Source organism: Anthonomus grandis, chromosome 13 (genome assembly GCF_022605725.1).
Source record: "Anthonomus grandis grandis chromosome 13, icAntGran1.3, whole genome shotgun sequence".
Classification (NCBI taxonomy): domain Eukaryota; kingdom Metazoa; phylum Arthropoda; class Insecta; order Coleoptera; family Curculionidae; genus Anthonomus; species Anthonomus grandis.
In genome coordinates, this window is record NC_065558.1 from 13,952,801 (window position 1) to 13,977,629 (window position 24,829).

The 24,829-nt window shown below is 29.3% G+C and overlaps 1 protein-coding gene across 1 annotated transcript in view; it reads left to right on the forward strand.

Moving 5' to 3' along the window:
* The window catches only part of LOC126744054 (zinc finger protein 570-like), a 58,165-nt gene that overhangs the window by 15,937 nt on the left and 17,399 nt on the right, over positions 1-24,829 (forward strand). The window contains exon 2 of the mRNA XM_050451382.1: positions 24,158-24,301. Coding sequence (XP_050307339.1) covers positions 24,167-24,301 — 135 coding nt within the window. The 5' untranslated portion in view covers positions 24,158-24,166. The remainder of the gene's footprint in view (positions 1-24,157; positions 24,302-24,829) is intronic.

Consider the following 24,829-nt stretch of genomic DNA (forward strand, 5'->3'; position numbering starts at 1 on the left):
GAATAAATCATTTTTATGCACAAAAATAGGATGACTATCGAAAATGTCATGAATGATGTCGAAATATCATTGCAAGTTTGAAAAATATATAGTAAATCTCTTTAAGAAACTTGCTTCTACTCGTTTTGCCCTGTGTTTAAAAAGCAACAGCTTACCCTATTAGTTAGCACTAACATTATATTTCGACGGACATTAGTGTTTAATCCACGTATTTACAATATCAGATACATAAATCTGGAAAATATTCCTTCAGGTACCTCTACCACATTATAAATTTATAAAAGGGTCTTTTTGGAATGTGAGCAAAAAGGATACAATCATCCATCACTATGTGATTCTTTGAAAAGTAATGAGAGATCCTGCAAATTTAGAAAAGTGTTAATTTAAACTTGTAAATTTGTAAAGTGTAAATTTAACTTGTGATTTTACGCCCTTGAATACTTTTATCACCGCTTTGAGTGATGCTATGTTATTTTGACCTTGCTCATTTATAATTAATTTAAGTCCTTTGTTTTTATTATTTTAATTTTAATATGTTAATTTATTATTTATTAAATGTTGAATTAACCAGTTTAGAATATATTGCTTTACTCAACTCAATTATTTTTTTTTATTTATGTTTTGACCTTCATCAATTAAAGGGGTTTCTTAAGCAATAAAACTTTGATTAATTGATAATACCTCAATATTTAAAAAAAATATATAATAAACATAATTTAGTTAACAATAAATATCTTTAGCAATAGTTATGAGTTTTAGACAAAAGTGATTTTTGAGTGAACTTTCGTAATTTCCAAATCAGCAATTTTACGTTGAGAGCTCAGACGATAAATTAATTACGATGCGCGTTTACTAAAATTGCCTGAAATCTTTTCGGTGGTAAAATTTTTGGCTTTGATTTATTATAGCTTCATCAAAAACTATAAATATTCCGAAACATTTCCTGTAGTTTTTCTTACAAAATAAATCATTAAAAAAAGTTCATTATTAGATATGTTATCGGACAGCGAAGACCAAGTTAATAATGGAATAAAATCCATATAAGAGTACACTTTTTAATAGTGCATAGTAATACTATAAAAGAAGAAGAAAAAATATGCAAAAAACGTTTAACGTTATATATATAATTAATATTAAATTAATGAAAAGCATTTTTTAAATTTTTTTACAAAACACAGATACTACTTTGCGCCGAAGGTCCCAAGGGTATTGTGTTGTACAAGGATGGAAATAAAAAAAAAATGAAACTGGAAAACTGAAACTGACGTTTTTATATAATATAATGAGAATTAGCTTATATAATGATTATATAAATCTATGGCGTTCGAAAACTCTTAAAAAACCAAATATAACAAAAACAATAAATTCAATTTAAAATTTTAAAATATATAAACAAATTGAAAACAGTCTGTTCAAAATTCAGTTTTTTAAATTAAACTTAATCAGTTTGCATTAAAAAAAAATTAAACGTTTAAGGTTTGTTCATACAAACATTTTCAATAAATTTAGAAATTTGTCAGGTGTTATCCTATAAAAAACTGAGTCACGCCATACACCAAAGATGCTAAGACGACTGACTTAAAATCTCGTAAGACATGCTTTTAAAAAAATAATTTTTAAATCTATATCTCTATGCAAGTAAATGCTAATTCACCATGATTAAACATAAATTCATTGTCTATTTAAAAGTTCATTTTTATCAGTGCTGTTATTAGCAGGATATCCTCTCATAAACCGTTCATAAAAATACTTTCCAATTATGTTCACCACATTGAAATTAACCAAATCATCATACTTCAAATCTAAGATGGCCAAAAAATTTGTATTAAATGTCGGATGTTCCATTAGATCCTTATCTGATCCCAATAACACCTTTCACTCTAGTCACGCTTCTACCGAATTTCAAATTAAATTAATTTTATTTGGTTTAATTTCGCGTAGTTTTAGCTGGGGCTATAAAAACTGGTCTGGTCACGTTCAAATTTAGAAAAATCTCGATATTTGCCATAAACTATGATTGGGACTAAGCCCCATTACAATAGAGTAGCCATACTTATATTAGTTTAAGCATAATTTTTTTTTTTTAATTAAGCTAGACAAGTTTTTTTGTATTTTTCTTTGTGTTTGCTCTTCGTAATCCTTGTATCCGTGTCAATGTTCTTGTTTTAAATGAGTAAGAAACTGTGTTAAAGTCAATTTATTTATTATACTTATACAGGGTGAGCATTTTGCAAAATCTACAGGTTTTTCAAGAAAAATATAAATGCAAAGTTTTTTTTTTGGTTTTGATTGTATTTTTTAATTATTAAGTGTTATTAAGACAGGCTGTATTTTAGCATTACTATTATTGAATACACTAGAGTGCAACATCTACATAGGGGACAGAGCGGATATTTTGTTGATAAACATGCTTAGTATTGCCAGTGATTGCTCAACTTTAACGGAAGAAAATAAACTGATTAAATAAATTATTGTAATTAGCAAAAACTGAATTGCATTATTTGTTATAAAGCAAAAGGAAGAGTGAAATTCGTTTAATAACCAAAACTATTTTGTAATCTATTTACACTAATAACTAATAATAATTAATATTTTTAATGTTAATCCTTTAAATCGTCAACTTTTGACACAGAATGGTAACGCTGTAAATTTCGCCCGGAAATATTCTCTCGATAAAGGTTTCTGGTAACTGTGCTCGTTGTTTTCGTTTGAAAGTGTGTTTTATATTAGGATTAATTGAATATTTTAGTATTTTTAAATAAAAGTCTTTTGACATAAAACCCTGGTGGGTGTAACTTGTACCAATTTTAAACTTTTTATCCCCTGATGATGGACAGTAATGTGTCCAAAACATGTCGGGCATTAGAGACCAGAATTATGTTTAATAAACAAGTGGAGGGAGGCTGTAGGATTCTCATTTCATCCCTTTGTTTGTAAGTTAATTTTTTTTCTTTAGGTGTTTCTAATTCCAATTTCTCAGTACCTTCAGTAATATTTGCAATGCTATCCTCAGCCCCCTTTTCTGTTTCTTCTGGATCTGCTTTCTGTTCACCGCCTATTTCGTCATCCTTTTATGACTAAAATCTACTTCTCTAGATTTAAGAGGAATATCATCAATCAGTTCATTATCAGCTTGTACATCTTCTATTAAGCCTATTTTCATCTTTTTTACTTTTGGTGACAAGTATACTTTAAGCGAAAAAAAGTAAGTAGAAACAAACTATAATAATTAAAACAGTTTTTTTTTTAATTAAAATAATTTTTTATTAAAATTTTTACTGATCACTTTGTAGTTGTAGATCCTAAGATAAAGTATAGACTTCTAATAAATTGCAAACCCTGTAAAACTGTGTAATATTTAAAATATAATTGCAAGATAGTTTGATTCTTATCAATTGCCTTTTTACCAACTTTTAATACCGCAAATAAAAATGAACTACATGTTTTTGTTTCCGAAACACAGGGTAAGTAAGTAAGTAAGCCATAAAACAAAATAATTATTTCAAAAATTATATACTAAATATATACTACTCAACATCCCTAAATAACTAAAAAATTCAATAGCTAGAATAATAACAGTAAACGAAACATGACGTACATATATACACCATTATCAATTGAGTTGATCAACCTTGATTTTTGATCTTTCCATATGAATTTTTCCATCTCACGTCAAAGTCCTATGAATTTTTAATTATTATTACTTGTTAATGGTTGTTTTAAGCATAAATAACTGGTTTAGAAATTCGCAGAAGCTGTGTTCAAATAGCAAAGTCTAACGTAGGTAGTGTACCGAAATTTAATCACCATCCAATTAAATAAATCTATGATATATTGTGCAACAAACCGTTGTGCCATCTATTCTATATTGGATAAAAGTATGCCACGGAGCATATAAATTGTTAATATTTGTTTAAGTAAAAAACTAGTTAGTTTTCAAATAAATCACGGAAATGGTGAATTTTTTACGTAGACCAGATGTCGTCTGCGAATTGCATAAGTGTATGCGACACGCGCTAGTATTTGTTTTAATATTAACTACAAGTATAATTGAATAGAGTGTATTTTTGTTCCAAATTAACCTAAATGAGATTGATAGTGGAACAAATTAGTCAAAAAAATTATTTTTTGTTTAACAGTAAGCTTAAAACTTCACTTCGGTGCTGAGTGGACAAATAGGACACATATATGGTAAAACAATTTTTTATAATTTAATCTTTTTTGATATACCAATTTAATTTTGCATACAAAAATAAATTGATTTGGAATCTTACTACATAATTTAATTGGATAGATTGGAAACATAAACTTACATATTTCAATATGTAAATTATTTGGATGAACTATGAAATGACTTCCTAGAAATTTAAGAAAAAAATATTAATTTAAGAGAAAACTTGGAAGACAGATTTACGGTCTCTAATATATGCTTGTTTACAAACATAGATGCAGAGAAAGCCTTTAGCAGAGTTCGGTCATAATCTCAGTCATAATCTGCTACTGCAGAAACCTTAGGGCTTTGAGTTCTTAAGTAACTCACTAAATTTTATTCACCCATACTTTTCTAACGGCAATGTTAGGTGCTAGTGAGTGCACCTTTCTTGGATTTTTACATAGCATCATCAGGTGTATTTCAGGATAGCAATAGGGCCCTTTTTTATTTTAGGGTTATTTCCTGACAAGATAACATAAAACTTTAGAATTTTTATTACACGTTTTCTAAATCCAATTACTTACTATTCTTAACGCATAAAAAAATTAACTTGCAATCAGGCAAAACTGTTTGGATCTTGACTGCGTCTCATACTGCAATCTATCTGTTCTAGTTGCTGAATCTAGTTTTCTATGCTGAATCTAGTTTGATATACACTATTTACGTATAACTAGAAAAGTTTAGGGTTCTAGGTCTTATTATCCGGAATACCAAAGACTTTAGACAAATTTCTATTATTATCAAATTCTTTAATACTTTTGTGAGGCTACGTCTAAAATATGGTGCTATATTATGGTCCCCATAACAGAAAAGGTATGTTATTCAGATTTAATATTCGAATTAATAATCTAGTCGGAGATTAACTCGATATATAATGTTTATCTTTTATGTGGCCAATGGTACCAAATATCAGAACTGTAACTTTCTAGATCTGAAATCGTTTCATATTCCAAAATTATATCTAAGACTGAGGAAATATTATTGTTTTACTTTAAGTAAGTCTAGTTGTGCACCTTTTACCATCATACAGTTGTATCTTTTATTGTTATAATATTGGATAGGATGGATCTAGATTTACTTAGTAGTTCCGCGAAAAATCTGAAATCAGGGATAAACTGATATGATACGCGATGTTTATCAATTGAATATTATATTATCTAATGTAATTAGTCTCATCTGTGATTTTTCTTCTGCAGGATATATTATCAAAGATAATATTTAAATCTATAATAGTTCTCAGATTTGTTATTGTTGTTGTTTTTTTCTCGTCTTCTGATAATTATTTAGTATTGTTTTCTTTTCTTTATATTACGCTGTCAGGTGTAATCAGTTAAAATAAAAATATTTAAAGAAAATATTTTAGTTGCAACAGAATGAAAATTTGAACAAAGGAAGAACAGAAGAATGCAAACAGAACGCGAAAAGAAACAAGAATGCGAAAAGAACATTTGGTAAGAACATCATCATTAGTAAGAACTCATTAATCTTTTTTAATCGCAATATCTAAAGAGCACCATTTAAAAAGTTTTTTGAAAACAAATCATTTTTACCAGTAAATTTTTTGAGAAAAATATGTATCCAATAATGTGTATAAATTTAAAAAATGCAGCCTGTTTCTTAAAAATTGTAAGATTTTGCTCTTGCTCTTGCTTGATCTTGTAGTGAGAATTAAAACATATATGTTGTTAAGGAAACCGTCACAAAAGGTTGTCAGAAAAAAAGATTACTATTTTTGAAGCTTTGACTAAAAATAGATAATTAAGAGTAGACTTAATATATTAAAAGCAATAACTCTCTCAACTACTTTCACACATTTCCTGATTTCATTGTAGCAGAATATCCGACTCACTATTGGGCTATTACCACCACCACACGCAACATTATTGTAGTAAAAAATACAAAGCCATTTTTTACAGTGTATAAATCGATAATGTATCACAGACTTTTTGAACCATAACCGGAAAGTAGCAAAGATTAGGCTTACATGCCATTGCAACTTAAATAAACAACTACAAGTAATTAAAAATCACAAACCTCTGGAAGCTCTCTCAGGATGATGAAGAAACAGTATCACGCCTTTGGAGTCTAATCAAGAGCCTAAATAAAAGCTTTAACATAGTTTGTAGGTGCTACAATAAATTTCTACAGGTTGACTTGTTGGTTTTTTTATAATTTTTGTAAAAAGTGCTTTTTTGTTGCAGTGACCGACTATTTAAAATTTCAAAACTATTATTGATAATAGTGATAAACTTTATAGTTTTAGAGCAATCTTTAAAATCCTTTAATGATAATTCACCTTTACAGTAACTCAGTGCATCAGAAATAGACTGACTCAATATCTGGACTGCTAAACAAACTTTCATCTTCTGTTTGACAAAATTTAAATAGGCTTGTCTTAGTTTATTGCCTAAATACAACCTTTCTGTCTCCTGCAAGTTTTGTAACTTTTTAATAAACACCTATTTTATAAAATTACCTTCTCCATCAATTAAATTTTGCTTCTCCCCAAAAGTATTCCTTAACAATTTAACCATATGATAAGGGTCATAAATGCAATAAACATTTTTTCCATTATGTAAAAAATAAGTTTTAAAATTATCCACGCTTAAATTGCATCCTTGCGTTTGAACCATTGCTATATTTGAGGCAGATTCGTCAAAGGTAATTGATGTTGAGCAAGCACCTGTATCACATATTCAATTGCAACATTGTAGTACAATACCACTTCTTTGCAGTTAAATCATTACTATAAAAATACCCTATAGGGAGCTTGCACTTCCCATTAACACATGCAACCATTAAAACAAATGCTTATTTTGCTATTTTGATTACAATCGAATCGAAAATTTATCGACAAGAAGAGATAATATTACTTGACGTTGTGATTAGGTTACAAACATATTTAAGGAATTTAATGATTCTTGGGTAAATCCAAACTCAGCATTAACATTTTGAAACCATTTTCCTATAGTGCGTCGATGAGGTAGCCATGTATTTAATTTACTTCTAACGTAAACATAGGCGTTTGGAGAAAAAAAACCCAGAGTTATTGCAAATTTACGTAATTGAGCTGAGTACTTTTTTTCCAATTTGCGTTGTTGAAATTGCTTAAACATGTCAGGCATACCTTCTAGAAGCATTACTAAGCTCTTTTATAAGACCCATTAAACATACCTACTATTCGTCTATACCAAAAATTCTTATTTTTTTCGTTTTTTGAGATGACTTCTGCATCTCTTGAAACAGTTTTTTCTTTAGGCAGTTTTTCTTTATAAAGCAAATTCCAACCCCTTTTAACCTAATCTAATGTATCCAGGATAAGAAAACTCATGTTAAACTTTATTTTATTTATTAAATTTATTCTTCTAAATAAGGAAAGTAATTTTTTACTTTTTGGTCTGTTTTTAAAAGTGATGTGCTTTTGCAATGACTTTATTTTAAATTTAACATGATATTTCAGTTAAGAAGTATCTCCTACCTTTATCAAGTGTAAAGCATCAACAACTATTGTACAGGCGTATATGATTAAAGATTCCTTGGTTTTGCGTAATGTAAATTGTTACCAGGAATACTTTTATACTTTTCTTCCAATGTTGCTGTTTGCACAAAATCTTTGCTTCTGTCCAATGTATTTTGTTTCCCCTTCATTTACGTGCTTCAATTTTTTATAAGATATTCATATTTTACTGATTGTTATGAATGATTGTTATTGCAATGAATATTGATGGTAAGGTTCATTAACGAAAAATTCAACATCTAAATTTTTTTAAAACATGTATCATTTTAATAACATACTTCAATAAATTAAAAATTATATAAATGGTATTAAATGGATGGATTGATTGCTGCAATCAACCCAATTACAACTATGATATTGAAAACTAAATTGGTATTAGTTTTTATAATAAAAGGTTACCCATAAGGTAATTAAAACGCAAAGTTTAAAAAAATAATTTAACTAACAAAGCAAATACTCCTTAATAAAGTTTACAATAGGATATATAAGTGATTTTATTTTATTTGTTTTAATTAAACTGTGTTTAAAAAAATACATTACTTTATTGAACTATTTTTTAATAATACGAAATGGCTTCAACTATATTTAAAAAACATGCATAGAAAAAAAGTCTTGAATGTGAAAAACTTTAAGTGAATGGGAGTATAAAAATTACTACTAGTTTACTGATATACTTACTATTTTAACTGCTTAAAATAAATGTATTTTTCATATAGAAATATTTGCAATTATACTTTACAATTTTTTTTTAAAGAGACAATTTAGATAAAAACTAAAACACTTTTCATTTTTTCCAAGCACCTGCATATCATTCTAAATAAAAACTATTCAACTAATTAGGAAAAGATAAAAAAAATCGTTTTTTTATTTAAAAAAAATAGGTCAAAGGTTCAAATTAAGGTCGCCTAATAAGGACTCTCTGTTTCTATGAAATACATACATTATTAAATCAATTAATATTATAATTAATCAATTTTAAGTATGACCTTCAATTTTCCAGTCAATCAAAAAAAAAAGGTTTTACTTCCTGAAAATTATTAATGATGCTATTATAACGTTGCGTGATGCTGCAATACTTTCTATGCAAATTTTTAGATGCGCCAATTTACATTTAATTACAGTTCATTTTCCATGGAAAGTGAATATTTTCAAGAAAACTTTAAGATACGACGGTTTTAAACCGAATATGGGTTTACAATTTCATGCTTCTTCTCACATTTGCATAATACGTATTTGACGTCTTTTGAGAGTTTTATGTTTTCCTATTGACACAAACCATATTCTGATCCATCTTCTTTAAGAGAATAGAGGATATATAAGTATTATAATAATTTTGCTTATTTTAGAAGTATTAAGTTTAATACACTTATAAATAAAATTCTTGGAAGAAATTAAATATTTTAATGTTTGTTTTAAAATAAATAAAATAATGTTTATTTTAACCAGGTAGTTGAATATAATCTTCTAATTTTAAAACTCGGTGAACACCTTAAATAAAAATGATTTTTCGTATTTAAGTAAATTTGAATTATATGATTATGATATTGCATAATCGCATTATTAAATATATGCACGTATGTATACGTATTTATACAAAAAAGATATCTGATGATAAATTATCCAACTAACAATTATTTAGGTAATATTTGATCTAAAAAATATTACTTGTATATTTAATAGAAAACTACTAAAACTGCTTCAAAAAAGAGAAAAACTTTCAACTACATAGAAAAACTTACCTTAACAATGTTTTTGTTTAAGGCAATTTGAATTGAAAAGCCGAAAATTACTTTAGTTTTATTGGATAAAACTGAAATTAAAAAATCCCTAAAAATAAAAAATTTTTGGTCGTTAGTAGTATAAACTTCATTCTAGTTAATTTTAGTTTATAGAAGCTGATCACACAAATTGGTACTAACCTCTTCATAATCCTTATGTACTTTTTCTTGTGCTTTAGTTATTTGGTTGCCTTGCCCTGAAGAAGCCAATAAGCAGAAACACGTATCAGCAAGTACCATTTTATGGCATTAACAGAATTCAGACAATTTTTTGTGTAAGGCCTATTGATCGATTTTTTAGAAACAAACTCTTCGATTTTTTTTTTAATTTTTGGTAAATGGTGAAAGGTTCAACATTTAGTGGATTTTTTGTAACATTTAATTATTATGAATTGTGTGAGTTTTTGAATTATGTAAAAGCTTATATACCTACCTACCTATTAGTTTTATACTCTGTGATTAATATCTTGGTGACTATCTTAACTAACCGATCCTTTTGTAACCTATATTTTGGTGTTAACTCTTCTATCTTTAAGATTTTAATGACTGCCAAGTAAATTCCATCTGGATCTGAAGCTTTTTTGTCAACGAGATTGCGTGTCAGACGTCTTCCTTAGTTATATCTAGCCCTTCGCGTATATATTATTCAAAAGTGTTGGATCTTTAATCATGAAAAAGGTTCTTGATATAGCGACACCACTATTCTACTTTGTCGTTAACGTCAAAAATTATTTAATCTATGTCCAAGAGAATGCCAGCTTGACGCGGTTTCTTGTGCATATTGAAAGCATCATATTTAGGATCTAGATCTTCGATTTTCTTTGGCCATTCTAATTTTGTTTTTTGCACGGATGGTCTGGTAGTGTTTCGGATGACATTATTTCAAGCGTCTCTTTTTCATTAAATTAGGGCTTCCATAAGTCATCCAATATTGATTTTAGTATCGTTTAAAGATAATTTTAGGCTTGCGTTTCTAAAAAATTTCTTGACGTTGGTCTAAACAGTCTCTGCTTTGGAATTCTCTACAACCTTTACTCAGCTAAGTCTAGAATTTAGTTCATTTCTGACCTCAGCTAGTGTTTCTGAGTTGTTTAGCCCTGTAAAGCTTGGTTAAGGGCAGTTTCCTTTTCTGTACACTTTTTTAGAGCTAACTGAATATTTGCTCTAAGCAGATTATGATCGGAATTTATGTCTGTGCCAGGGTAAGTTTTTGTCGATTTCATGCAATTTCTGTAGGGGAAGGTGTCATAAAATGACATACTTTTTATTTAAATCTTGTTTATGCAAAAACCATTTGAGATAATTAACTCAAAATAATACACCACGTTGCTTTGAATAAACTTTATTGACAAACATAAACAAAAATATTTCAACTCTATTTAAAACTTGTAAGAAAATGCATGTTAAAAAACGTTACACTGTATATGTCGTTTTAAAAACATGTATATTGTAAAATGACACAGTCGTTGGGGTATAAAATGACATATACATAAAACAAGTGATAACACAAATCGAACTTATAAAATATAGTTAAAGAAAGTAAGCTAATAAGGAATTAGTCTTGGCAAATCTCGCAAATAAACTTTTTGACTTTTGGAGAAACTCCAGCACATTCGCATTGTGCCCAATTGTGGCACTTCATACAACTAATCCAAGACTCCCTGGATCGAGAATTTTTGAATAGATCGTTGCAATACAGGCATGCCACTTTATTCTCATAATCCTCGGCTACAAAAGGATCTTCTTCACTTTCGCTTCGTTTTTATTAAGGGATTATTCCAATTCTTCTGGCAAACGTCAAGGCATTTAATGATTTGTGGCTAGTGTGCCCATTCAGAAGTAATAAAACTTTTGAGTCGGGAGAAGCTTTAACAAAAGTCTGGAAACGCTTTAACCACAAAGCAAAGGAATCAGATGTCATCCATCCAGTCTCGTTAAATAATCCCAAAGAACCTGGAGGTAAAGCATCTAAAATTTCCTCCTTTCTATTTTTCCTACGAAAAATCAAAGCAGGTGGCACAAAATTACCTACACTATTCATGCAGCAAACACATGTTACATGCTTACCTCTTTCAGCACTGGTTAATGATCCTACTTGTTTTCTTCCAGTTTTGGCAAAAATTTTTGAAGGCCTTTGTACTATGGACAAACCACTTTCGTCCATATTGTAAATCCGATGCACATCAATTTTTTCTTTTTTAGGGTATTTTCCAACGTATTAAAAAAAATTTGCACTTGTGGCCTATTAAATGCCATGACTCTAGCCGCAGACACAGCTACAGACTTAGGCTCCCTAAGAGATATTTCAGGATGTCGCATACGAAATCCTCTCAGCTACTCTCGTCCAGCGCTACAATCTTTAAATCTATTTGGAATGCCATTTTTAGTGGCAAACTCATACGCAAGTTTCTTTATATCTGTTGTTGCTATCCCGAACAATCTAGACTCAAGTAATAGTATATGCTCAACTAACTCTCTTTCTTCGTCTTCATTAAATGTGGTTGGAATCCGACCCAAAACTTTCTGACAGCCCTTAGCTCTTTTGTTTGCTCTTCGCCTTAATGTGGCTTGGGGGACATTGAACAATTTCGATGCTTTCAGCCACCCCATTTGGCCACCTTTTACAGCGTTAATTGCACTTAGCATTGCTTGTTCATCCCACGATTGTCTAGTTGATGTTCTTTCACGTTTTCCCACCATAATGTGGCTAAAAATAAACAAAAAATTCAATATTCCTTAAATTTAAATTAATTTGATGTTTGTTTGTAAAATGACATAGTATGTCATTTTACCTTCATGCCTCTCTGTGTCGTTTTACCCACAGTAACAGATAGTCCTTTGTTAATGCAGAATAATCTTATTTCATATTAAACGACATTTTCGCGCACGTGAATCTGAAGTATACACTTACATTTAAATACTAACCCTGGTTTTACTTTAAAATCAGCACAATTTCGTAATAAAAACAGACTTTCAAAACAGCACATGCAAAATTTCTACACCGCTAAAAATAATCTTGAGGTTATCTTCTACATATCATAAACGTAAAACAAATAGAGTGCCCACATGATATCTGGTCTTGGTTTGTGACATGCAAGCAAACTATTGACTAGATGGCGCCAGCAGTTAGAGAATAAATACCGCTATGTCATTTTACATGCTATGTCATTTTAGAACACCTTCCCCTACATCTTTTATTTATCAATAGAAAGTCTATTTGGTTTCTGACTATTCTCTCTGGCCTTCACTTTTTGACAGAAATGGAATAATCCGTCTGCAGGTTCATTTGCAATGCCCACTAACTATGTTTTCTCTTGCATTATTACCAATGTAGGGTTGAGAGAAACTAAAGTTCAATTATACAACTTTAATTTATAAGAACAAAGTGAAGGAAGTTAATGCTACTCGTTACAAGGATTAACGAGATACATGTGCCTTAAATGATACGTAAACGATCTATCTGATGATTAATATCAACAAACCGTCGGTCACTAGTCGTCTCTCTCTCACAACGCACGAGCTGGCTAGGTGTGACAAAGAGAAAATATAATCATATCCTGTCTAAAAGCAGTTACACCATTAGAAAATAATACTAAACTTGACAACCAATCTTTGCATTAAAATCACCTCTAATAATGGTGATTTTTGACTTTTTAGTCAGATTTACGATGTTTTGTTGTTATTCATAAAAGGTTTCAACAACTTGGTCTGGGTCATCGCTTACTGTTGCATATTATCTGTATGGTGGTAACTTTATATGGCTTGGAATTGAGCTGTAAAAATGCTACTTGATCAGAAACTGGAACAAAAGATTTTACAGTTTTTTGTACTGGTGTGTTTACTATGAGCGCCATGCCGTTGTAATGATTTACCTCGTCATTGACATCATAGTAGATATGATGGTCGTCTATTTGGCATTCTCTAGAATTTGACCATCTCATTTCTCGGATCCCTAAAATTTTGAGGTTCATTCTTTTCATCTCTTTGACGGCGTTGTGGGTTTTACCAGATTCAAACATATTTTGTGTGTTCTAGGTATCTTCCTCATGACTCTTAGCACCCTCTGATCAATAATTTGGGCCTAATAATTTTACCTGGGGAGGGTAATAAGGTTCTTTCCCATTTTATTCTTCATCGCAATAATAAAACCATTGTGACAGTCCTTCCAGTCGCGCTTTTAACTATATCATGTGGTGCCGTTTTCTTTCTATATCTAGAAATACGCTGATCAATTATTTTTAATGTTGCTGCTACACAACACTAGATTCCTCGCATCTGGCTACGCTCACTTAGTTTAGCCTGCAGGTCGCTGCAGTTTTCAGGGTGTGGCACGTGGAGCTATAAGTACGAACTGACTGCCTTATAAGGACCAATTGATTGAAACCATCTATAGTCTATGACTCTTGATACGACCGTCTCAAACTAGGAGGTGATACCTCTACAATGCAACATTTGTGTTTTCTAAATGGTCCTTAAGACTTTAAGAAAAGCTTAATAATGCTGAAAATATGGAATTATTTACGCAATAAAAAATGAAACTAGAAAAATATATTTTTTTTTATTTTACCCTCGGGAGCGAGGCTATACAGCCAATGAGGACAAAGTTGGATGGCGCTAAAGTTATAAAAATAAAATTTAAAAACATTATATACCGAATAAATTATTTCAAACCAAATTTATTAGAAATTTATAAATCTAAAATCAATTAATTTAGTGACTTTGACGCCCTCTAACTTCATCTTTTTTAGCTGTACACTGTATTGCTTTATTCTTTAAAGGTAAATTGTAAATATTTTAATTGCCTTTATTTTTTATTTTATAAATTTTTCTGTAGGGCTTCTGTAGACAGAAAATGAAATTAAAAACAAAAAGACAAAGCATGATATACTTTTTATTTTTAAGCTTCTTCATAGACCACTTACGATTGACTGACTTTCAATAATGACTTCTATTCCTGACTTCTATGTCCGAAAAAAAAATGTCACTGAAATTTCTTGATGAAACACATAAAAGACATATTTATATTAATGTATTTATTGATATAAAAAATAATGTTGTTTAAGTACTGTATATCTTTTTTAGAACTAAATCTATTTTATTTCTTCCTGGCATAGTATTTTAAATAGCAAAACAACTAAAACTACTACAAAAATGAAAAAATAGACCATTCTATTTACTTAGGAAATTTTACTTTATTGCTTAGAACCTATTTTAACTGGTTGGATAAATCTATCTTCGGGTTAGATAAAACTAACAATTTTGATAAACATTAAAAATTTTTAATTTTTTTTATTTAAAATAAAACATTGAAAAAAATAGAAGAAATAGAAAATTACTTACTACACTAAAACTATTTCACGTATTTTTCACGTTCTTATAAAAGTTGTGTGAGTTTTATGACGCCAATCGCTAATGACATCAAACTACATTCTGTAGCTAATTTAAGTTAATAAAATATAAATAATTATAAGGTGTTGGCTTATTTTAATGGTATTTAGTGTCTTAAACCCATAAACTCAATTATTTCTTATCTTATTTTAATCATGAAACGAAATTCCACAACAATACGTTAACACAATATTAAAATCTACATTCTACCGTTCTAATAATAATACACATATACATAACCAATTTTTTAATCGATCCAATATCGGGCACAATAAATTACTTTCTTGCATTAAAATAACTCATTTGTAAATTGGGATTTTCTCCATTCGCGATAAATCAGTTATTGCGACCTGTTTGTAGTTCTATTCGTTCTCTACTATAGTACAGGTTTTAAGTTTTTTTTTCGCACTTATATTAGTCGAAACATTATCTTTTACAGGTGGGTTTTCTTGATTTATAGACTGTTTTAAATAATATAATGGAGACAGATAGTAAGAAAATTAATCGGGATAAAAATTATATTACATTGAGGGTACTGTAATAGAGATATTTATACAAGCATATATTAAATTAATTAAAAAAAATACGATTAGAACAGAAAGTGAACTGACGAAAAGATAGGTATAATAATTTTAAGATATATACTATCTAACGAATCCATAAAGTTTCCTTCAACAAAAATATATTTTCTTTGATCTGAATTTTTATGTATGTACCAATATTTACTGAGTGAATTTATTAAAGACTCTCATATATCAAATATAGAGCATTGCCAATTGTTTTTAAAGACAACTTAATTTTAATATAGATTGAGGAAATATCTACTAAAAATTATTATTAAAAAATAGATTACAATTTTTCTTTTGCTACTATATACTGAATTATTATATAACAGATTTAATGGCTTATGTTATATTCTTATTTTTATTCTTCTTCTTCCATTTTATAAGTTCGGCTTAAGCACAATATTATATTTATTTTTTTTTAATACCCGGATATGCTCAATAATATTATAAGTTAATTATAAAATAACATTATATAATAAAAATGAAATAATATCACAATTTAAAAAATTAAAAAGCAATATATATTAACATCAATTTATTACAAACCAGTACTACTAAAAAATATTTTTTTTGAACTTCCTAAAGCGTAACAAATAAAAGATAGTATATCACCTTGCATCTGATTAGCTTGTAGCATTAGGCGGTTTATAGCATTAAATCTACCATCTTAAAGGTAGTACTAACCCTCAGAGCACCTAGGGCACATTAAAATTAAGAAAATATAAGAGATCCACACAGATACTATGAATTATCTCATAAATAAACCTATTGTCAAAATTATATATTGTCACTTTTTTAGGGATTTAATATTTAATCAATTTTATATTAAAATGTTTACGTGTCCTAATAAGAAAAATAAATAATAAAATTTAGAAGCTCAAACTAACCCTAGCAATAGTATCACTTTTAAATACATGCAGGAAAAAAATAAAAACAATTTATAGTACAAGGTTAAAAACACTATATTTGCAAGGTATTAAAATTGTGATTAATTTTTCAAAAATCATTTTCTATTAATAAGTTCTTAAACATATTCTTAAAGCTAACAAAAAGTTTATATCTTAAATTCATGGAAAGAGCATTTAAAAATCCCAATATCTTGGTCCACCTTGCCACCTTCCAAGTCGCCAGTATGATTGTTGCAGATTTTGCCTATTTCTAGTCTGATTATTAAAGGATCTTTTGTTTTACGTATCACAAACAGTCGTAAACTAATGCACATGTCACTTATCAACTTCCACTGCACAAATACATGCTCACAGTTCTCTCAGAATCCCAAGCCCCCCATCACTCGTATAGCTCTTTTCTGGACCCCAAATATTGTTTCAATCTCTACCAAATGCCCCAAGCAATATTACCATATGCAATATGAGAGTGGAACATTGCTAAATAGGATACGTGAAGAACATCAGCCTGATACCTGTCGAGAGAGTTTGAACTGTACCCAAAAAGGCGACCTCAAAATCATGAGGACATTCACTTTCCCCATAGACAACACCATTTGTTGGGCCTTTGCTGCATTAAGGAGCAACTTATTGGAACAAAACTACTGTTGGGATTATCTAGGCGTCTGGGCATATCTACAGAGTTGTAGGACCACCGTAGCTGAGTCACTGCTACGGTGGATCGAGTAGTGTCATTAGCAAAGAGTGTATATATTGCTTCAGCTTTGTCTCGTGGTAAGTTATTTATATAAATGGGAAACAAAACTGGTCCCTTGGAGCACTCCGTCTAAAGCAATACTCCTTGCTTACCTAGCACCATCAAGCTCCACTTGCTGTTTTTTTTAAATTAAAAATACGGGAATCCCCATTTTACAAAATAAATGTACAAAATAGGTTATTACATAATAGATAACTTAACCTAGTGACAATATATATATATATATATATATATATATATATATATATATATATATATATATATATTCCATTTTATAAGTTCGGCTTAAGCACAATATTATATTTATTTTTTTTTAATACCCGGATATGCTCAATAATATTATAAGTTAATTATAAAATAACATTATATAATAAAAATGAAATAATATCACAATTTAAAAAATTAAAAAGCAATATATATTAACATCAATTTATTACAAACCAGTACTACTAAAAAATATTTTTTTTGAACTTCCTAAAGCGTAACAAATAAAAGATAGTATATCACCTTGCATCTGATTAGCTTGTAGCATTAGGCGGTATATATATATATATATATATATGTAGTATATATATGTGTATATATATAGTATATATATATATATATATACATCTAAGAACTGATCTGAGTGAATGTCAGCCAATTCTTAATGAATTTAATAGAACTTCTGAAGCGTAAGAGATCAAATAGATCACATAATCTTTTTAATTATTTCTTATAATTTGCTCTGGTTTATCGGTTGGGCATTTCCATGTTTATAATCTTCTAGATATATTAAAGCCAAAATTATTCAACAAAAAAGAAAGACAATTATTATAGACACCAAAATAGTTTTTTATACTCTATTTCAGAAGTGTATAGAGCAATAAACTGGGGAATTCCGTTCTGTTTGGCTACATTTCGTGGTAGTTCATAGGCGCAGGTACTTATAATATTTATGAATTTAATTTTCACGGATTAAATGCCTTTATTTTGAAAGAGATTAAATACTAAATAAATACTTTTAATCCTTTTGTATAGGTACCTATCTTTTAACGCTTTGTAACATGCAAAAATGGGGTCAGGTAATATATACAGACTATAAATACTTTTAAATCATATTTTAAACGTTAGTAGTCACTGCTACGCTGTAGTGTAATCAATATTATTATCCCAATATTTAAAAAATGGAGGTATTCAGTCCAACGAAAAGATGTACTAAAAATTCTCCACTATCGCTGAGTGAAAAGTTCACTCTTTTTATTTTAAAAAGGAAATACCCACCCTAGACAAAATTTTAATGGAGCTTGGCCGAGATGACAGTATTCCGTTGATAAGTAGAAAACTTTTATGGAAAACTTTAAAAAATATGGATTTTGCCTGGGAAAAGCATAACCGCAAAGCACTTTTACTGGAGAGCGACGAAATTGTTTGTTGGAGACGACAATACTTGAGAAGTATCAAGCAGTACTGCAGGGAGCAAAAGAAAGTTTTTTATCTTGATGAGACGTGGATTAACGAAGGTTATATAGTCCAAAAAATGTGGCAAGACAAAAATATAACCAGTGCTCGCCAAGCTTTCATAGAAGGCCTGTCTACGGGTATTAAAGTACCTTCGGGAAAAGGAAAAAGACTTATAATCACACATATTGGAAGCGAAGAGGGATTTTTAAAAGAAGGTCTGCTAACCTTTGAGTCGACTCGCACAGGAGATTACCATGAAGACATGAACTCAGACGTTTTCGAGGACTATTTTGGTGAAATGATAAAATTTTTTCCGGCTAATTCGGTGGTGGTTATGGATAACGCAAGGCTATCATTCACGGCGAATAGAGAAGACGCCAACTTCAAGTTGGAGAAAGCAAGAAATTATCGATTGGCTGACTGCAAAAGGTATTGCGTTTGAAGCAAATTTGATAAAAAAAAGAACTGCTGGCAATAGCAAACTTACACAAAACTCGTTTCATGAAATACGCCGTGGAAGATATAGCCGAAAAATATAATATAACTGTACTGCGCTTACCGCCATATCATTGCGAACTAAATCCTATAGAACTGATATGGGCGCAGGTAAAAGGATTTGTAGCAAGACAAAACACGACTTTTAAAATGAAAGATGTTAAGCTACTGTTTGATCAAGCCATTACGGAAGCGACACCAGAGAATTGGCGAAAAGCAGTCCAGCATGTAATTAAGCAAGAGGACAAAATGTGGGATCTTGACAATCTCATCGATCAGACAGTCGATCCTTTAATTATAATGTCAAGAGGTGATGACAGTTCGTCAGATGACGAAGAAGACTACAATCTATTATAATTTAAAATTGTTATACACTGTTCAAAAAGTGCCAGATCCAAAAGTGACATTTTCAACTGTTTTACTCTACATATTATGTTCAATAAATTTGTAAAAAAAATATATTATTCCATTTAAACAAAAGTAACTTTCTAAAATAAAATAGCATTTAAGTACATTAATTATAAGGTAAAAAACAAGTCCCAGTTGCACGCCTTTGGCGAACCGTTTTCAATGTTTATCAGTGGGTAACAATGGGCAAAACTCATAAATTGACCCAAAACCGGGTGGCACTACCTGCAATCAACGAAAAGAAAGAATTTTACATTGAAACTAATACCCAACTAAGGTAGTGGCATAAAATATTGGTGGATCACCAGGTACCACTTTTGCATACCTAATGAGGTTTTATTGCTCTACACACTTCTGAAATAGAGTATAGTTAATAACATTTTTGGCATATCATAAATTACCATTTTGACATTTTTACTTTTATCTTTCATGGTAAATAGTCTAAAAGAAAAAAATCCCATAACTTCAAAATTTGTAAAAGAGGCATGGAATTAATAAGTATAAATGAATCTAGAGGCCTGTCAAAAATAAGTCAACTAGTTTTTATAATCAGTATGAGGTTACGCGCTTCACACATAAAAGAGAAAATCTTAAAATATTAAAATAATTTTCAATACTATTGACTCTGCATATTTCTTTATACTTATTAGAACTTATTAATTATTGGAATTTTTTAGCATAATAGATGAATTTTCCTATTATCCTAACTTCCTCATAATAGATTCATTTTATCTTGTGCCAAAGAAGCATTGTATTCAGATTTTTTGATTTAGCATAAAACATGCAAATGGGACATTGTTCCCATATAAATTCAATCATCATATTAATCCTTTATCAACGGTTTATAACTGTATTGGGTGACTCTATTTTTATGCTTTCTAAGGCAGTCTATAAAATCGTTCCGCTTAAGGAGCATAAATAATAAATTTGTTTGCCCGATAAAATCGGCAATCACAGCTAATTATACTAAAGTAGCAATCGATACTTGTTAATCTCGCTTCATTGTCTTTTAAACTATTTGCAATTAACGTTTTTATTTATTTTTTAACCATATAAGAGCCAATAACGTGCTATTAGAATAAGTTATAATAATTTATTTTTAACCCTAATTAATTCATATTAAAAATATCATTGCAGAAATTGGTTTTGCAATGGCATTATTACTATCCTGCATTAGTTTTAATGATGAAGCTTTATTATTTCAATAAATTAACTACAGGCTGAACAATTCTAAGTAGAAAGTAAAATGTTGCAATCTTGTTTTTTTTCCAATGGATATAATAATATTTAAATTAAGAGCAAAAAGTTAAATGAAGTTTAAAAAGTTAATACTAATAAACAGGTTTTATTCATTCACCATACAAATTATTTGTGTTTGTTTGAAAAGCTTGTAATGTTGCTTATCTTTTGTTGTATAATAGTATATTAAAATTTCAAAAATATTACCTTAAGTTTTTATGAATGTATTAAAATATGTATGTATCATTAAAGGAACAATCGGAAAAACATCGATTTCAGTAGTTTGGATAGTTCTAGATTTTTAAAAAATAAATTTCACTGAAAGGAATTTAGTTAAATTTGCTGACATCGCAAGACTTATATATTCCAATAAAATGCTCAATATCATAAGATCACTGTGTTCTCTTATTTATTTACATTGGTAGTACTTTGGATGATTAATTCTTATTATACTCTCTGAAGGATATGTGCCCAGGATTCACTGATTTGATATTTTGTTAGTCTTGGTAATCGAGTACGATAATGCCCTGCTAAGGCAAGTTGTTCTAATTGCAAAAAATGGTTTTTAAGGTTAAGACGGTTTTGCACGTAAATGGCAATAATCTTTCGGCCTACTAAACGAGAAAGTCCTATGTGTATTTGAAATACCTGAACTAGTACTATTCATTTTGGCCTAACTGCAAAAACTGCAAGGATTCCTAAAACGAATTGTCTTAAATAGATTTTAGAAAAATTTTATGATTTTACTAATATTAGAGACTTAAAATACCAATTCAAGGAAGGTGAATATATTGGAAATACTGTAAATAATTTTTTTACTTTTACTGATTATACTTTAAAGCAGAAGCTGTAGAAACTTGATGACTTGAACGCGTTTATTTAAAAAATATAATTTAAATAAATTTTAAAGACATAAATTTTTAAATTATAAAGAAAAATTTTCTGATAAACTTAAACAGTTGGACAATATATTTTTGGCTTCGTTTTTGTTTTTTTGCAAATATGAGCTAACCACGCCAAAACAAAGAAATGCTCCCAAGGGAATTAATTTAATTAGAAAAAATAATTTAATCAGTGAATTAAAGGATCATATACCACCAAACAGGCTTTTATTTTGTAAAAATCTACCGATTTCAATATTTCAATGATTCTGGTGACATGAACTGAAAATGAATAGTCTTAAAAATTACAGGGTGTTTGGTGTATCATTTGGCAAATTTAATTGGCTGAAAGAAGAGTTAAAAAATTTCTTCTTCTTTCAGCCAATTCAATTTAGCAAATATTGAACCCAACATCCCGTATATGTACCTTGTCATTTATTTTTGTTTAAGTTGATTTAGGCTCTAGAGATGCTATTATTTGATTTGGTGTTATTTGTTTTTCACTTGTGACATTTGAGCTTAGGATTTTGTGTTGTTTAAATTGTCCTAACTACAAATATTTTGGAGAATAAAGAGAGTTAATAAACCTAACCGTAAATTGACGTATAGTGTTTTTTTTGCCATGTATTTCAGAAAAAAAAATATTCGGATTAAATAAGTAAAAAAAGTGCATACATTAAAATGAGAAATTTTTCAAAACTACTATTTAGCAGTTAGGACAACTTGCCTAAGCAGGGCAGTATAATTTTAAAAACAGAGTATCGGAAAAGTGGAGAATTTTCTATGAGAGTTTCTAAAGAACAACAGTGTGAAAATCTTTGTTAACTCTGTCTAATATGCAAAAAACCAACCATTGGAAATCCAATGGATCTCCTTGTCTGATTAATGATGAAGCAATGAATCAGTGGATATTTACTGACTATTCAATTGACAATCAATAGACAATTTCATTATATAAATATTATCAATGACAAATTCTATTTTTTTTATTTAGAACAATGGGACGATGTGCTTAGTATAGGCTGTTTAGTACATCAATGAAAAATATACTTTATTAGACCAAACATAGTTAACACTAATAATGCCATGTACACAATATTTATGGCTTCCAAATTAGAGAAAATACGTAAAAATACAATTAGGAATACTTTTAAGATTTTCGTCATCGCTGCTATATGTCTTATAAATGACATTTTGTTAACAAAAAAAATATTTTAGGTAACTAACCTAAATAATAATTAAGATGATGTAACCCGAAAAAAGGAAAATTCAACAAAAACTTACCATAAATTGAATTTTCCTTTTTTCGGGTTACATCATCTTAATTATTATTTAGGTTAGTTATCTAAAATATTTTTTTTGTTAACAAAATGTCATTTATAAGACATATAGCAGCGATGACGAAAATCTTAAAAGTATTCCTAATTGTATTTTTACGTATTTTCTCTAATTTGGAAGCCATAAATATTGTGTACATGGCATTATTAGTGTTAACTATGTTTGGTCTAATAAAGTATATTTTTCATTGATGTACTAAACAGCCTATACTAAGCACATCGTCCCATTGTTCTAAATAAAAAAAATAGAATTTGTCATTGATAATATTTATATAATGAAATTGTCTATTGATTGTCAATTGAATAGTCAGTAAATATCCACTGATTCATTGCTTCATCATTAATCAGACAAGGAGATCCATTGGATTTCCAATGGTTGGTTTTTTGCATGTTGGTTTTTTGATGCTCTAGTCGAGCGAAACATGAAACCTTTGTCATTTTATTAAATGTATTTGTGATGCTGTAGATTTTCTGTTTTTACCTTTTATAAAACATACACCAGCACCTTTGGGATAATGGATGAATTTTTCGAGTTAGGCGGAGTTGCCTGATTTCTATATCAGTCGGTTAATTCCACAAAACGATCATTAATGGTAATTCTAATTATCTTATATGTATATTGACATAAATGATTGATGATCGTTCGACTACAACAGCATTTTATTGAAATGTATACTATTGTGTATGCGCCTGCCTGCCACCAGTTGTTATAATTAAACGAGAACTTAATTTTACTTAAATATACAATGTAATATAAATTTACATGAAAATTAATTAAATTGGCGCGTTTATGCATTAAATAAAAACAGTATGATACCCATGCGGTTATCAAACTTAGCATGTCAATTTTTTTATTCGTTTTTTTTTATTTCTCCTTAAGAACATTTAAGATTGATCTTGTCAGATAGTGAAGGTACTTAGATATCTCTTTTTTTTCTGGTTTATTCATTGTCTGATATAATCAATCAAAGCATGAAAAAAGCGGTTTATAGCCGAAATCTGCTCCATAAAAAAACAATTTAAAAATGAAAGCACGTACCGTTTCACGATTTGGTAAAGGAGAACAGAGGTTACCGTGTCAATTACTATTTTTATGAGCATTTCGTACGCGGAAAAATTTTGAAGGAGATATTTTAGGATTTCCTTATTATTTAAAACGTTTTAATGAAATAAACAATAAACTCTCTAAGTGCAGATCAGCCTGTTCAGCAGCTCTCTATTTTGTTTCAGACGGGAAAAATGGACCAAATAATTAAGGATGGTGCTCTCAGGTTGATGATTAGCGAGTCCACGTGTGACGTAATTCTAAGTTGCCAGAATCACCGACTGATGGCGCATAAGTTGATCTTGTCCATTGCCAGTCCTGTTTTTAGAGTAAGTACCTTTAAAATCCTATGGAAGAAACAGTTATTAGTGAATATCTTTTAAAGTATAAATAGTGTATACGTATAATTAGTAGATCATTGTCAATATAAAGCTATTCTTCACAAGCGAGAATTTTTCTTTAAATTTTTAAGTTTCTTTAAATTGGCAATAATATTGCAAATATTTTCTTGGCCTTTGGGCGACCTGTCATCAAATTTCGTATAATCGATTATTTTTTTCCTTAAAGTAGTAAAACGCTCCATTTCCATTAAATATTAGCAAACCTAAACAGGGTAAATTATTGATATATCTTCATTTTTCCAACATACGTATCATATGAATTCTTTTCAAGAGCTGAAACATATTTATAACCCTATAATCAAATCAGCCTAAACTTCTAGAGCGTTTGAATTAAAAAAATTCTCATTTGGAAACTTGGTGACTGGAATCTGGATTTTAATTGCTTTCATTTAGGAGTTATTCTTATTTTTTTTTATTCAATCTTTCCAAATCATCATTCTGGTAGTATATATCAAT